The 17,749-nt window shown below is 41.7% G+C and overlaps 1 protein-coding gene across 1 annotated transcript; it reads right to left on the bottom strand.

The window, feature by feature from the left end:
- Positions 1 to 320: 320 nt before the first annotated feature.
- fbxo33 (F-box protein 33) lies at positions 321 to 15,260 on the bottom strand. Its single transcript, XM_082516732.1, has 6 exons — positions 14,433 to 15,260; positions 11,688 to 11,798; positions 9,815 to 9,975; positions 9,521 to 9,729; positions 9,119 to 9,416; positions 321 to 8,632 (listed from the first exon to the last, which is right to left on the bottom strand). Exons 1-6 carry the CDS (start codon positions 14,864 to 14,866, stop codon positions 8,367 to 8,369), a joined length of 1,479 nt encoding a protein of 492 aa, XP_082372858.1. The 5' UTR covers positions 14,867 to 15,260; the 3' UTR covers positions 321 to 8,366.
- Positions 15,261 to 17,749: the final 2,489 nt, after the last annotated feature.

A 17,749-nucleotide genomic window follows, 5' to 3' on the forward strand; every position in this document is an offset into this window, starting at 1 on the left:
GGCTGGGGACCACTGGATTAAGAGACAATAGACTACTTAAAGACACACAGGAAACCAGTGGGTCATATAATGTCCCTGCAGACTAATTGTGATTAAGTTAGTTTAGGGTCTACTTGACATTCATGCACAATCTGCAGCTATTGTTTGTTTCTTTGTGGTGCTTCAAATCAGAATAACTATGGTCTGGTTTGGTTTGATTGGAGATTGCAGAACGACAGGTGACTTCTTTCCAATGCCAGTTTTTTAATGGATTTAAGGGGGGGAAAAAAAAAAAAAAAAAAAAAATAAATAAATAAATAAAAAAGGACAAACGAAGCAAGTGACTTTTTATTATTTTTATTCACTGACTAAAAGAAGAGAAGCATTCATTCCACAATAATTCAAATCAACATTCGGCAGGTTGACCCCTCAATTGTATGCCATCTGTCATTTCAGAGGTTTTACGTGGAGGTTTATAACGCGTCCTCCCTTTTCTTCACCACAGAGTCATGGATCAACACTGTTCAATGATAAAATCTGTCCTCTTACTTCCAGAGGACTCTTCCCCTGCAGACTAATCCAAAAAACAAACAAACAGCTGGGACAATTTCAAATATCACTTTTGTGCCTTTTCTTGTGGACATTTAGGGTAAAACTCTGTTTTGCTTGGTCTTAAAAATCCACAAGCCATCCTTTTAATCACACCTTGGTCTGTTTGATATAGCTCAGGTGAGTTACAGAATTGACTCGCTTTTAAAGCTCTGTGCAGAACAGATTTGGAAGTTTTTTTTTCCTGAAATATGCTCTGTGGTACGTGAAGTCTATCCAGCTGTGTTCTGGGTTCAGTCTGGTTCCCTGCTTACAGAAAGGAGGTAATAACCCGGTGCTATGTGCTCACGTTAACCGACACAGTCACACAGGAACGTTACGCTCAGAATATTCAACATTAACGATGGTAAAACCATTTCTGCAAAAAACACAACAACAGAGCTTCTGATTTACAAAGTCTGCGTGATTTCAGAGTATACTTCATGTTCATAAATTGAACCCGGACATGTGTTGCATAAGAGTATACCACGGTAATGCATTGTTGATACCTATACAAATATGCACTGTGTGAGTTTAGATATCTATATAGTTTATATTTCTTCCTCTATGGTTTTTCTAAAGATGCAGCCGGGCGCGGTCAGCAATGCTTGTGCCCCCTTTCTGGCCACTAGTAAGACTGCTGTTATTGCAAACTGTCCTGATTTTAAACAAATGCACAACATTCGTACCACGATAAAACTGGGGCCATCTAGCCAGTCTCACAGAGACCAAGAGTGAGCCCGCCGTCACCGCTGCTGTCGCTGGGCTGGCTGACCAGAATCAAAAAGATCTTAAAACTAAATGATAAGATTTCAGAAATCATCATAAGGCCAAGTATTGTCATTGCAAGTTCTTATTAGTTTACATCTTCGTTTCTATTGTATGACAGTGAGAAAAACCAAATATAAAAATAGGAGGAAAAGAAAAAAGAAAAAGAGGATGAGTGTGGATTATATGCATTCCTCTTGCATAGTTGTATTGCTGGACTGGGCAGCAGGCCTGCCTGCCTGGCTAATTAGGAGGTTTGGCTCTCCAGACTTGACAAGAACGACTTTGTTTACCAGCCAGAAACATCACAGCCACAGTAGCTGAGATCTAAATGGAGATAGTTGGCCGACACTGAGCATGAATATCTATCAGGTTCCTGATACAGTCAGGCGCTGCGTGAATTTCGCCATGCATCAACGATACTGACAGAATTTGGCCAGGTTAATGCCATCAGTGCCATTTTGTCGTTTCGCCTCTACATCTACAGAGAAGCAAGTAAATGATAACACCATTACTATCGCACCCAGGCTGACATCATCGTCATCATCATCATCATCATCAGCTGGCAGGAAAACTAAAAGCCGGAGTGTCCAAACTTCCTGTCAGTGCTAGTACATCTAGCCTCAAACACATGTACTTATCTCTGTTACAGGACTGATTTTATACCAGTGCAATGCACATCCAGTGTTTGTCTCCAAGTTACTGAAACACATCAGGAAGCTAATCAGATTTGTCACATTCCTGCATGCGGCCAGCCCTCTGTGAGCTCATTCAGTCCTGCATGTACTGGTAGTAGTCTGTGGTCAAAGCATTTAAATGAGAAAACAAACCTAAAAAGAAATACAACCTTGCTATGAGGAAACCCTGTCTCTTCATGTTAATCCACCAGAAACACTGAACCAGCCCTGAATGTCTTTTAGGGAAGGCTTCAGGCCCAGAACCATCTTACTACCTCTTCTTCTTAAACTATTTAAGTTTCATTTTCCAGAACATTCTGAGAGTCAACATCACAAACCCTCGAGTCGGCATCGAGTCTAAGCAACGATCAAAGTGGAAATGAAACTTGTGATGAGTGTCTGCCTGTGGCTCTGAGCCCGCGTTTAGGCGGATGCAGATTTGACACAGTCTGCTGCTTTGGTACTAAAATAACACACACACTCATGACCCTGTCCATGTCAAGGGAATTAGCAGTGGCTATCACAGAGGTTTCATACCCATCCCTCTGTATAACAGCCTTGATTGGACAGTATATTTACAGTTCTGCAAGCATGCCACCAAGGCCAACTTTCTCAGATAGAGTGCATTAGAGGCCAGCTCTGTGGGTTCATTTAAGGGCCATGTGAGCCCAGTTATCTTCAAGGATTTCTCTGAATGCACATAACAGCACAAGAAAAAAATTAAATAAAAAGAAGCTAAATAATAATTAAAAAAAAGTTAAAGTATAAAATGGTCAAAAGGGCTGCGGCCACTTGAATGTGCAGTAAGTGCTGGTAATGGTCTCCTGAATAACTGACATCCCATCATCCCTCCAGAGCCTTCAAACCTGTCATTTTTAATGGCAGGACTCATTAAAAATAAGGCTCTGCTAGCTTTGTGTCAGTCAAACAAACTCCGTCTGCATATGTTATAAAAGTCAGCCCAGCACAGGCTCCCGTGCATCCAAAGTGAACATGCATCTGTGTCCTTAACATGCAGTCCTGTTTTTCACCTGCCAGACTGACTCAACATGTGAAACCACCTGATTCCACAGCCCTCTTTTTTTAGCACTGTGATAGTCAAGTTGCTTTTGTCACACCCCCCCCTCTGTCCTTTGTGACTTTGTGTACCGGACACAATATGGCCTCAGAATGCTGAAGCATGGCATCGCAGAAACACACATTAGAAACTCAATTTACCTCCTGAAATGAACAACACCCTTCATAACCATTTCTAAGTGTTATCACACCTCCACTCTGCTCAGACCAGCTGCTAATCTGGTGTGACTCGTCAGTTCTAGATGCATCTCTGATCTCTTCACACATAGACCATTCAAAGTAAAAAATATATAGTTTCTGTAGATAATCTTCTTGCAGACCTTGCAGCAGTAAACTGTTTGCATGTCAGACGGCCTGAGCGACGCCTGTGTGGAATGTCCCGTTCCTAGAAGATCTCTAGCAGCAAATCACTTTATAGCTCAGGACTAAACACTTCCCCTCAAACTCGACCTTGGGTACAGGCTTACTGGCCAAACACCACATCACATGAGACACATGGGCCTTTGTCCTCACTCTGCCATTTTTCAGGGTGCAACTCCTCCTGGAAGCATCTGCGAGAGTGTTTAGTCCCTGACTTTACTGAGATTGAACCTTCTTAGTTTTACATTCATTTGTTCCTCACAGTGAAACAGACGATGGACAGGGAAGAGAAAGGAGGAGGAAAACTCCAGATCACTCTGCTTAAGCCTCTGTAGGAGTGTCCTGCACTGGACTGGACTTTAAGCAACATGCACTGTAGACCCTGAGTGCCGTTTAGAGGTAACACTGTACAAGATGTGCAGCAATGCTGATCCAATAATGCCTTAAAACCCATATTCTTGTGTTTCTAAACACAGGGCACAGTCAATGACCAGACGGGAAGCCTTTTGCTCTCAGGTCTGGATTCACTCCAACCACATGGCGAGACTGTTGACATTTTATCACATCCAGTATGGTCCAAAGTGTAAGAAGGGCAGAGTTTGACACCAAACAGACTATTAATAGTCAGTGGAATAAACATAGGAAAAAAAAGGAGTGGAGAAATATCAGAAAAGTAGGAGCTTTAAAGGAGAAAACAATACTGGACCAGCCTCCAGTCAGTGTGTGTCTTTGTGGGCACTTCAGATAGACTTGTGTCTGGGTTAAGTTTGTTCCTCTGTGGTCTTTGGCAGCTAAGAACACATCAAGGGTGGAGAACAGATCCAGTGACTCCTAAGATTCTTTCAGCTTCAGGCCTGAGGTTTCCATCGTCCTCCTCCTTTTCCAAAAACCGATTGAACCCTGAGAACGAATGATTTCTGTTCCTGTTTCCCGCTGCAGAAGAAGTGATAAGACTACACTGGTGAACACGAGCAAGCCTCGCCCTCTCCCCTACAAATACAAATACACACAGGCATGCATACATCGCATGGGACTGCACAGCCAAAAACATCTTATTTATATATTTCTACTGCATACAAGTGAAAAGCTGAGCAGAAAAATGTAGGCAGGATCCGAGAGGAATCAAAACACGATGGCTGCTAAAGCCTTCATCACTGCAGCTTTTAACCCTTAAAAACTGAACTAATAATAACAACACCTAACAAAGCCAATATTTTTCTGACAGGCAAGGTTTGAAAAGCAGTGAGACTTCAGAGGCTTTCAGGCACAAGATGGCTCAATATTTAGCTATTGGCCACAATGCTGGACTGGTTGCACTTCTGTTTGACCTCTTGTCTCCTTGGAAGGATAAACCAGGATTTCTCTAAACGTGCCTTCACTAAAATAGTTTTTTCCATTTCTAGTTTTGTGGCGCAAGTATTTCAGCAAGCTAACAAATCTGAACTGTAATTCTGATTATCTGAGCTTAATCTCTGGTAAAAACACCATTCCTTCCTTTAATTTTGGCAGATAAACAGCCAAATCTAAGTTCTAGCATGAAGCCAATAAAATCTAGAGACTTGTGAAGACAGGAAAGTGCTGATGAAACGAGAGTGGAACAGCTTCTTAAAAAAAATAAATCTACTTGCTTATTTGAGGTGACCAGTTACTTTGACATTACATTCTACTAAACACTGCCGTCATTTTTACACCTCTTACCTGTCTGACATCTACGAACAATACGAAGCTCTAACAGCTCTAACATCTCTCACATAAAAGAGCTTTTAAAAAGAAGAAAGAAGGAGGAGGAGCGTGGAAGAAGATGACATTAAAAAACCAACACGTTTTGGTCTGAATGTGTGATGTTGGTACGTTTCCCCTCTGAGTGTACAGAGCTATTTACAGCCACAAACAGCCTTTAAAAGAAACTCTTGGTACCAAAGTGCATTTATCCTGAGATATGAACCAAGGACTATAGAGATTATCATGGCTAAACCACCAAGGTCCCCTTAAACAGACAAGCAAACATTTGGTATCCGGGGCCAGTCGCTGCGATTAATTCATTCTGAAACTAACAAAGTGCTGGCACACTGGTTCCATATCAGTCCATGGGGAAGAGAATAAAATCACTAAGGTCAACACTGTAAACTATAGACCCTGATATGGACCTTTACAGTGTGCAGTGCCATTGTCCTCGATCTTTGCAAATCCATGCCTGAGCTGAAGCCATTTGGGTGGGCAGCTTTTCTGACAGTGGCTCGTTTACTCACGAAATTTGGGTCTAAAGTCTAACCCAACTTCCATTTTTCCTGTTAAAACCTCAACTCAGCTCAGAAAACTCCAATAGGACCTCATAGCCACTGAGCAGTCACAGCACTGTAGGATCACACTGCTATACTGAGCCCAGTAATCAACTGATGGTGCTCAGGTCTATCTGGAGTCATTTGGTCTATGATGCCTCGCTTTAGCTGTTAACATTCATTTCATGTATTAAAGTGATCGCATTCACTTGAAAGCAGACAAGTAAAGACACTGACTTAATCAAAGTCATGCAATTGTGAATGAATGAGGACAAGCTCAGCCAGACCCACAGTGCCAAAGCATTTCACCTCAGATAACCGACCATCAGTTCAAACATTAATTGGGCCCAGCAGGTCCCCCATTGACAGCATAGATTCATTTGAACCACCCCACAGCCTCTCAGTCCCTCACATCTACTGAAGATATAAGACACGTGCAGCAAGCAGCATGGTTGTGCCATTCTTTAGTCTTTATCAACCATAATCTTTGAAAACAAATGTATGATTAGGTTTGCTGACCCCTCCGACTGAGGGTCTATCGGATGGCAAGATAAACAACAACATCAATAACAACAACTGTAGCCAGAAAACAAGGGGCTGTTTCAAAAGGCAACTGTGACTCAAGAGAAAATAATCCAAAGAAAATAAAATAAAAACAAAACTTCTACTCACATTAACTGATTGTTTCACACAAGCTACACAACATTGCCACCACTGCTGGTCTTAGAGACATTAAAAGCCTACCTGAGACTGACAGAAGCAGCTTTCGTCACATGACCCGAAACCTTACTGTGCTGCTGCATTGGAGGAGGAAGAGGAAGAAGGGGGGAAAAAAAAAAAAAAAAAAAAAAAGGAGCAGTCTTGGCTGTCAGTGAAACCTACAATGTTAAAACTCAGCTATTCAGCAAGAGTAAGCCTTCAATGGCTGGCCAACAGCGTCAGAAATGAATTAAGTTACATTCAATGCACCCATTCCTCCCTCCTTGCTCTCAATCATGATTTGTTCCCCCTCAAAAAGAAAGAAGAGCTCTTCCTACCAACAGTACTGCTGCCATGACCTGTGTGATAGCTGCTCCTGCAGAATACTGCTGCTGTTCTAACATGGCCTCACCAAGAGTTTGGAAGCTGTTACAAAAGAGATTACTTAAATCACAAATATACATATGGCATTAAGGAACAAAACCCTGTTTTCTCTTAAAAAAAAAAAAAATATGAAGGACTACTTGAAGATGTTTTTGACCTCAGAGCCCTCCAGCGTCATGATTTTTGACTTTGTGTCATTGATCCCTTCTGCGTTCTTACAAACAACTGGAAGGCTCTGAAATCAGAAAGGCAGAGATATTCATCCTGAAAGTAGAAAAAGAGTTTCTAGTTGTCGTTTTGTGATGAGCTGAATTTTGTAGTTTGGCCCTGAAAGCGAGTCAGAATACGGGGCTTCCCCATTTAGCTAACGCTGAGGTTTCCCTAGAAAGTCAACAAGTGAGCAGGGTGCAAAGTGTGTTGGCAACAAGCATGTAACAATATTCTCCTCAACACCATCGGTAAGGATCTCAAAACCCCTAAACTATTTTGGCTTTGAGTCGCCCCCCCCCCTCAATAATTATCAGTCATGGTGATGACACGGCTGTTACATTAAAACTCACTAGCAGCAGCCACAGCCATTTTACAGTGGCGTTTCCCACCCGGCTGGCAAGGCTCTCGAACTAGTGGACAAGTGCACGAGATGCTCTTTCAGAGCAACAGAAGAAGCAGCTATGGTTGTGTTACCCAGGAAGTTACTAATCAGTAAGTTTACAGACTCCAGACAGATGGATACAGAGCAATGGTTTGTTAAAAAAGATTTAAAAAAAAAAGAAAAAGAAAAAGAGAAACAAAAGAACTAAAGCTAATAGCTTGTGCCTGAACACACAACCCTTCTTAAATTCCTACAGTTCATCACTCAACCCGCCTGCCTGTCCTGTTCTAGCAGTGAGCAGGATAATAATATATCTCTATTTAAATACACACAAAGCCAATACAGGCAAGGGAACCACCACGCGGGAAGAAAGAAAAAGAAACCTCAACTGGGTTATACAAAGAGCAAGGAGGGATGGAAACAGTCAAATTAAAAAACAAAGGAAAACAAAACAAATCAAAAGGTACATTACACAGATGCTCCAGAGGTTATTAAGGTGAAGGAGAGAGCTCTGAATACTTGTGGGCAAGACCAGACCAGACTGAGCTGAGCGGGCGCTGGAAACCGCACGCTGACCCACAAACTAAAACCTGTGAAGTCCTGCCAGCTGTCAGATCTCTGTGTGATATTCAAACCGAATGCTTTTCAGATTGTAATTAGCAATCCAGTTTTAAGTGAATACTCCTATCTGCAATATACATATATTTAAAACATCAGAAGCTGAATCCATTTTTCAAGCAACTGGCCAACTGGATAATAAGAGCAGCAAAGCAAGACGACGTTGAAAAATGGTCAGACTTAATTATGGAAAAAAAATTTAAAAAATAAAAACAATCAGCTCACGTCAGTTCACATAATTTATAGACTATTCTTAAGCTCCACTTTAGATTTTTCGTTGGGTCTTGGTCTGGTCTGGTCTTGACACAGTTTAGGCTGTGATGTCTTGGGTTTGCCATCCCCCGTCTACATGCCCATGCTGAAGGCGCGCAGCTCATGATGGAAGTGCTGGGTGGGTTCGGACAAAAACACGCTGGAATCCAGGCAAGGCTGCCAGACACGGCCGAGGCCCAGAGAAACCTCCTTCACCAGGTTGTGGACTGGGTCGCCCTCTACGCACACCGACTGGTCTGGATCAAAGTCGATGCTCTCCTCGGAGACGGTCAGGACACGGAGGCTGGAGCCTCGCAGTCGGGAGATGGCCACCAAGTTATGGGACCACACAGTGTAACCTAAATGGATTCAGGCATTAATCATTCAGATTTCAAAGCTAATAATGAACATGTTTTGCAGATTTATACTCGAAACAAACCATAACAACTTCTTTTTAATACGGCCTACAGGAAGGCAAGACTGCCAATGAACTCTGCAGTTACTTTACTGCTGGCTTCCTTCAAGCTACATTAGCTCTCCTGCTAGCAGCCAGTGCACTACTGCCGATGCGCAGTGTAGTAAGCATACCACTGAATTAAATAATAGTCTGTAGACTGGCTTTTAAATATATTTAAAAAAAAATACAATTATTCAGCTTTTTCCAGGGATGCAATCTAAAAATATTGGACTGGTGTGTCCACAGTCACAACAGTAAGTCCACAGCTTGCTGCACTGTTTAGAAAACAGTCACTACAGGCCTGTTTTGTATGGAATTATTACCACTAGCCACACAGATCTGACCAACTACAGCTCACATTCTATCAAAGAAACAAAACTGAACTCACCATGTATCACGAGTACAGCCAGCTGAGTACATCTCCATGTCAAGAGGACCAAAGGGTCTTCGTTACGATTGATGCTGAGGTCAGGGAAGTCAGGGCCATCCCTCAGGAGCAGGAAGTGAGTCAGCGTTTTGTTGTACTGCTGGGAGATGAGCTCCAGTGTGGCGTCGGTCACCGGCATGCTGTAACTGTCGAGGTGAAGTCGCTCGAGGGGAAGGCTCGGCTTTAGGACCCTGAGGAGCTCAGAGCTGTCGACCTCCAGGGCCATGACGTACACTCGCAGGTTGGCGCTTACACGAACCTGGGGAAGACCAGGTAAACTTACTGATATGCTACAATTTACTAAATACACAGAGCCTCAATTCAGCATGAAATAAAAGCCACAATACAGAATCACAGCAGTACCAGTGCCTTCCAGTTATCCTCTGTAGCGGTCCCTTCTAATGATTTAAACTCCAGGGTGGCCCCGTTGAGCAGCAGGGAGAGGCGATGAAGTGGAGTTCGCCGTGGAGATGCCAGCAAACCACAAAGCTCAGATGTAAAGTCAGTAAAATCGAGAGCCAGAGAATGAAGGTTAGAGAGGCGATCCAACTCAGATGGGGAGACGAGGGGCCCTGAGGGAAATTCGGAGGAAAACTTTCAGTTATTCAGCATTACTGTCACATAATGTTTACAAACTATATGATGTAACAGACATACCTAGCTGATGGTCCAGTAAACTTAGGTGCTGTAGGGTCTCAGCTGAAGGATTGGACAGGCAGGATAAAGAACAGGAAGTCACCAGGCCCAGCATGAAGCTACAAGACAGCCACCTCAGCTGCCTGCTGTTGGAGAGGACCTCCATAAACAACTGTTGGATTCTATCGAGAGACAAAGAAAGACCATTTAAAAAACCAGAATGACTACAGCTGCCGTCAAATCTGGTTTAAAAAACAAAAAACAAAACAATCCCCAAAATCATTCCTGACAGTGGAGTAAAGAAAGAAAAGATCATCAGGGTATATACACTTTCAAAATGTCCCGACTTTATGTGTTTAAATGTAAGCCTAAAATGGATCTATTGTAATGATGTCCAAACAATTTCGACACACACACTACAATCAGACTGGTGGAGCTATGCTCAGCAACTTGGTGCATTTCACACAGTGTTTTATGGCCAATTGTGTCTACAACACAAACCACAGAGCACAGAAGCTACACTGAAATCTCATTTTTATTTAAACATCACTTACTGAACTACTGCTCAGCTACAAAACAAATCCACAACTGCTGTGAATGAGACAAAAAGCTATCAAGGCAGGCAATGATGTGCATGTTATTCTGAAAAGCCAGTAGTCCATGTGCTCTGTAAGTTAAACTGACATTAAAAACACCTGACACAAACCGGCCAACTATGAAACTCTTCGCCAGTTAAGTGAATGCTATTGATCATACTGTTACAGTGGATCACTCTGCTGAGGAATCTGGGATCCTTGCATTCATGTGGATGTTACTGTACATCAGTAAAAACTGCAGCTGGACAATACGCTCTGGACCTCAAGAAACAAAAACAAGGCACTGTCCTCATCCTCTAAATACCCTAAGAAATCCCATGTACATGCCCCAAAAAGTGAGAGCTGTCTGGGAGGCATACTGGACACAAACACTGTATTAAAAAAAACGAGGTTGTGTGACCTTCTTCATAGTCCACTTCTCATCATTGAGACAGGGAGTGGATCTACATGTACCTATCAGAGCATGGCTATCCATCATCCACCATAACGTGTGTCCCAAATACAAAAACACTCAGAATGACGGGAAATAAATAAGAAATAGCAGCAGGAGGGCCGAACTCAAATGCAATGACTGATTTAGGCTGCTGCAATTAATAAACACAAATTGACAGAACATAAAACTGGATTCAAGTCATAACATTTTCTGTCTTTTTACTTTAACACACACACACTCTCACTCTCTCTCTAAAGCCAGGAGCTTTTCTTTCAAGCTGTAAATATGTTTCTTAAAGCTGTAAAGTTGGCCATTTAAAAAATGGAGTCTATTGGGACTGATTTGCTTTTGGAGCCAGCCTCAAGTGGCCAGCATTTTTGGCACTTCCGTATTGGTTTAATTCATTTGCTGTCTGCTCAGTGCAGAGGTGTGTACATGCATTCAGATTTGATGGGAATCAAAATTTTCCATCAGGGTCGATATACATAGACGTTGGATACTGGGTTATGTAAATGACCACTATTTAAAGCCCTCAGTCTTTTAAACACCAACAACACACAAAAACAAACGCTCCTTTTTCAGAGAGTCAATGCTTTGCTTTGCTACTCAGTTTTCTAGGCGGAAACCAGACACACACTTTGAGTGTTTGACGTGGACAAAGACTGTCCTGTGATGAAAAACTGTCTTTTCTTAATTTTGTAAATTAATTGCCCTTTAGAGACACCAAACACCGCAGACTTTCCATAACAACAAGAAGATGCAGTTTTGGAAATATTACTCATTCACACCCACATGCAGCTTTAATTATCACATTTGTCAGTCATTTCAGTGAAACCTGTTTTCATGCTTCGATGTTGTGACTTACTCATTGATCTTTTTGTCCCCCTGGTGGATTACATGCAGGTGAGAGCTGTCTAGTAGTCCCTCTTGCTGGAGAATGAATGTGTCTCCATACAGACTCAGCTTCTGCAGATTTCTGAATAGACAAAGACACGTACAGTTAGAGAAAAAAAAAATTAAAAATTTGCAGTTATTACTAGAACACCTGTATCAACAGCAGCAAGTCAGATGAGTCATCCGATCCAAACAACTTAAAAATAAGGTTTCACCTGTTAAACAAACTGCAGCCATTTTGTTCAGTGTAATTTAGTCTTCACTTCTCCTGAGCTGCTTTCTATCCCGCACAGAATTATGGCTGCCCTGCACTTTCCCGCAGTGCTGTTGAAAGCCCTTTATATGCTGGCACCCAAAATAGATTGGCAAAGATCAAGCAGCAGTGTATACGCCAAAGTTGATTCTTTCGAACACTGATGCAGTCAATGTAAGCATAGTGGTCACAATGCAGCCAATTACCTTGTTTCAAACAGACGATCTACACCTCTTTTGATAGTAATGTTTGGAAGATCACCAACATAAACGTGGCGAAAAGCAGAAAGGACGAATTTCTTTATAGGACCGGTTACAAACATAAGAGGGAAGGGCAGGTTTATCTGCAAATAGGATGACATTTTCTTTCACATCAGTGTTGTTTTGGCTAAATGAACCAACAGGATTAAGAGGCAATAGATTTATTCATGTTATAAACGTATTGGAAAATTTACATTTTAACATTTTAAGCCATTTTATCACTTCAGTTTAATTTGGTCAGACATAAGTTACAATCAAATAACTGCAAATGACAATAACATGTATATGAATATCTTAAGAAATCAGTTAACACTATTTTTACTGTTTTCATAATGATTGTGCTTAAAGTCAGCATCCCTATGAATGATAATGACGACCTTTAAATAGTCCAACAGTACAACGACACAAGATACCAACAGCCATTACATTATAAACAAATATGAACCTTATCTGGGTGATGTGTAGTCTTCAAATAATAGTCAAACAGGTTCCATTAACCCAGAATTTCATAATTAGTGCATCCCTACAATCAACACTTCGCAAAGTGCCATCATTTATTGAAAACAGTTCCTGTTGTAGGCCATTTTCCCAACATTTTTAAATGTCTGAATTAGCCAACTCAATACTGATGGGAACATATCCCCTGCATAAGTGTCGCACATGCACCAGTGCAACCACAAGGGTTTCATACAGCCGCACATGGCACAGGCGTACCTGCAAGGTGAAGCGCATGTTACATTTGATATACCCACTTCCTGTGTATCAGCTGAGAGTTCAGGTTTATGGGCTCATGTGCAGCTACTTAGTGCCCTTAGAAAGAAACAACAACTTGCCTGTTCTCATTATTCGGAACATATGTCAGTGCTGGTGGAGCTGGCTCAGTGCACTAAATGAAAGGAACAACCCCCCCCCCAGAAAACAACAACAAAAAACAAAAACAAACAAACAAACAAACAAAAAACAGGCTTTTCATTACCCAATAGCGAACTCTGAAGTTAGAGGTTGTAGTCCTGATCTTTCCAAAACTACCATGCACAAAACAGACCATGGTTCTTAGATTCTCATAATGCTTCATCACCATGATGAGATCAGTGGAACAAGTTCATCCATTTATTTCAGTTCTGCTTTCCCCACCAAGCCCACTTTCACAATTCTACATCTGGATGAACCCAAATTTGTCACATTTTAAAAGTGTGTTTGAATAAATCAGGTGTCTGGAAGTGGATTACCACAGATAGATCATTATTGGTGTCTATATGTTGCCTGATACACACCGATAGTCAGTGAAAGTGTTGTGTAGGAAGTGGGAGAACATCCTTCCTTTGCCGCTGAAGCTTATAAAAACAACAGCCTGTTACTGAACTGAAACGTTATCAGTTAAAAGACAGCATTGGCACCAAATGCAACTTTCTGGATCTAGCTAGTAAAGCTGTACACCAGCAGGGAAGTGGGAAAGGGTTTAAGTTATCCTTAAACTGAAACAACTTTAAAACAAACAACAAAATAATGTCAAATATTTCAACCCCTTTAGTAGAATTAAGACAAAGCAACCAGTTTTGAATGCCAGCATCACAAAACACTGTAAAGAAGACGGGAGAAGGTGGAAAAAGGTGTGACACAGCTGCACCAATGAAATTAGAAGCGTTAACAGTGTCAAATTTTGACAGAGTAGGAGAAATTATCCTTTGTGTGTGTGAGAGAGAATATAAGTGATCGCGTCCTACAAACGGACAACAGGCTAAATACATCCACACACTGTATATTTGTGTGTGTGTGTGTGTGTGTCAGTGCTGATATCAGCAAGTCACAGCCAACAAAGCCTTCTAGCCTCCACCAGTGCTGTATTGTACCTGCTGCTATGGAGAGACCATAATGAGAAGTGTAAAATAGGACAGGTGACAAAAGGCATGCAGATGCCTCGCACATGCACCACCATTTAATTTATGCATGCAAAGGTGCCCTTAATAAACCATATGCATAACGCTTACTGCCACTGCAAAGACCTGGCATGATTACGTAACTCCTAATGCCAGGGTTTGTTTATAGCTAACTGAGCTAGCCAGTTGCTAGCTCACTGCGACGCATCTAAACCCGAGAAATTAAAAAAAAACAAAACAAAACAGGGCGAACATGTCAAGCGAATTTTTCACTCCAATTAAAAATATCAAAGCAGACATTTTCAGAGGTTATTTTCTAGTATTACCTATTGTTTCGGATGCTGGTGAACACACATAACACCTGGTCCAAGTAGGTGGCCACGGCATCCCTCCATCGCTCCTTGTGCTGCGGGTCGCTATCGGGACCCGGAGGCTGGTCCACTCTGGCGGACGACGGGTCGCTGTTCTGATGGCTAAGGTTTCCTTCCACCGGTGCGAGTTCTAGCTGCAAGTCTCGCACAAAAGAGCCAAACTTTCGCATAAGGAACTCAAGCTTCGGGGTTTCGTCAGAGCTGGAGCATCCACCACCACCTATTCGCAGTTTGAGCTCGGTCCACAGCGCGGGGTAGAACAAACACTCCCTCCAGCGAGAGCACACAGCCGAGGCCCGGAGCTTGTCTCGGTCGGACAGAAAGGAGAATATGTGGACAATAAGCTCGCTGGGCAAAGCCATGGCTCCGACACCCCCGCACAGAGCCATGGCGAGCTAAAAACGGCAAAAGCTGCTGTCGAAAAACCAACCAGACGTAAACGAAATGTCACAACCGTTTATTAAAGCGACGAGGTAGCAGCTGCGAATAGCAGCGACGTTTCTTCCTCTCGGCAAAAACAAACCGTTTTCAGCTTTGCCTTCAATACTACTGGAACGTACCACTCCACCGAATTACACGGGGACGGAAACAATCCCCACAAACCTTATCAAAGCATCCATCGCAGGTATTTCTTTTTTATTTCCTAACACTAATATTTTATTCTACCACGCTGATGACTTAGTGGTATTTTCATCAGATTTGGAGTAACCCGTGGCCGCATCGATACCTTGTCACTTGAATGGTTTCATCCGAAGGTGCTGTTATTTTTGCCATACTGACGTGCTCCGTTAGAGGGCAGTGTTTCTCGGCTGGAAAAAACCCGAGCCTCCACATGATCTTTATTTTGGAGTAAGTTTCCAGCACGACACACCCCCTCCAGTTCATGCCACACTCAAAAAAAAAGAAAGAAAAAAAATTACAAGGACAAATGCATGGTATGAAAATAATTTGCACAGCATATTTTTAACCAATGAACTGCATCCAATGTGAAAAGTCTGGAAGCAAAAACTGAATGGTAATGGGAGTTTTATTTTTTTATTTTTTTTATTTTTTTAACCTTTATTTAACCAGGAAAAGTCCCATTGAGATTAAAAACCTCTTTTGCAAGGGAGTCCTGGCCAAGAGGCGACAACACGTTGAAATTACAAAGTTACATACATATTATAAATAACAATTACATTTTAAAAACATTTTTCTCTGGCTCTCTCAATCTGGACTTAAAAGCATTTAATGAAATAAGATCTGCTATCTTCCAGTCTTTTTGCATCATGTTCCATGTGAAAGGGGCAGCATAAGTAAAAGCCCTCTTTCCCAGTTCAGTTCTGGCAAATGGAACATTGAGCAATAAAAGATCGCTTGAACGCAGGCTGTAAGAAACAGTACTTCTCCGTGTGAGCAGATCGCAAATGTAGGTGGGCATTTGTCCAAGCAGGGCCTTATAAATAAAGATGCACCAGTGAGCAAACCTCCTGGAGGACAACGAGGGCCATCCCACTCGAGCGTACAGATCACAACAATGGGTCAAGGCCCTACAGTTTGTAATAAACCGTAAGGAGGCATGATAAACTGAGTCAATCTTATGAAGACACTGGGCGGAAGCATTCATGTACAGCAGATCACCATAATCTAAAACAGATAAAAATGTAGCATTTACAAGACGCTTTTTTGTCTCAAAAGAAAAGCAAAATTTGTTTCGAAAGAAAAATCCCAATTTTAGTTTGAGTTTTTTCACAAGATTGTCTATGTGAGGTTTAAAGGTCAGAGAATCATCAATTAAAAAGCCAAGATATTTATACGTATGCACCACTTCTATGAGGTTTCCCTCAAGAGTGGACACCAAGGGGACAGTTTGAGGAAATCTCTTCATGTTTGAGAACAACATTAGCTTTGTCTTTTCAGCATTGAGAACCAATTTCAGCTCCAGAAGTGTGTGCTGAACCACGTCAAAAGCTTTCTGCAACGATTCTATTGCCTTTTCAAAGTTTGAGCCAAAGGAATAAATAACTGTGTCATCAGCATAAAAATGCATACTAGCATTGGACACATTTTGTCCCAAATCATTTATATACATGATGAACAGCAGAGGTCCTAAAATTGAACCCTGTGGCACCCCAGTGTGAATATTCAAAAGTTCTGAGCACAGATTTTCACATTTAATGCATTGAGTCCTGTCACTCAAATAATTAGTAAACCAGGAGACAACATGTCTAGACAGCCCCAAAGAAAGAAGCCTATGCTTTAAAATGGCGTGATCCACAGTGTCGAAAGCTTTTGACAGGTCAATAAAGAGAGAAGCACAGTGCTGTTTTTTATCAAGAGCAACAAGTATGTCATTGATCACTTTTGTGGCAGCCGTGACAGCACTATGCTGTTTTCTGAACCCAGATTGTAGTTTTGAAAGAACTTCATTAGAGTACAAGAACTCTTTTAATTGCTCACTGACGAGAGACTCAAGGACTTTTGCCAAAACACACAAGTTTGATATTGGCCTGTAATTAGTCAAAATGGCCGGGTCGCCTCCTTTTAATATTGGCGTAACAAAAGCAGACTTCCAAACAAGTGGAATTTCTTTATTTTGGATTGAAAGATTAAAAAGGATCGTAAGAGGTTGTGCAATGTAATCAGCTGCTATTTTCAGAAAATAGGGCTCTATTAAGTCTGGCCCTGGGGGTTTCCTGTGATCTAAGGCTTTAAGAGCTTTATGCACTTCCTGGACAGAAAAAGGAGAAAAATCAAAAAGCTCCCCAATATATGTTTGGGGTTCTGTGCAGGGAATCATGGGGGCTGCTCCAACAGAGTTAAATAAAAAACCAGTAGCTACAAAGTGCTTGTTAAAGCTGTTTAAGACCTCAGTTCTGTCATAAACTGGGACAGAATCTTTTAAAATGAATTTTGGAAGAGCCTGTGATATTTTATTTATAGATAAGGACTTAATTACTTTCCAAAATTTCTGAGGGTTATTGAGGTTTTCTGTAGTAACAGATAAATAATATTCTGACTTAGCCTTCTTGATAAGTGTCGTGCATTTGTTTCTTAATTTCCTGAAGTCTAACCAGTCAGTCAGGGAATCGTTTTTCCTAGCTTTTGCCCATGCCACGTTACGCTGATGGATGGACTCTGATAATTCCGATGAAAACCAAGGGTTCTCCCGTCCCTTGACCCTAAATTTTTTGGCAGGTGCATGCTTATTTAAAATCTTCATAAAAATTTCTTTAAAATAAGCCCAAGCCAGATGGATGTCTGGTATCAGACTCAAGTTTTCCCAATTTACC

The sequence above is a fragment of the Aulonocara stuartgranti genome (assembly GCF_965226115.1).
Source record: "Aulonocara stuartgranti genome assembly, chromosome: 19".
Lineage (NCBI taxonomy): Eukaryota > Metazoa > Chordata > Actinopteri > Cichliformes > Cichlidae > Aulonocara > Aulonocara stuartgranti.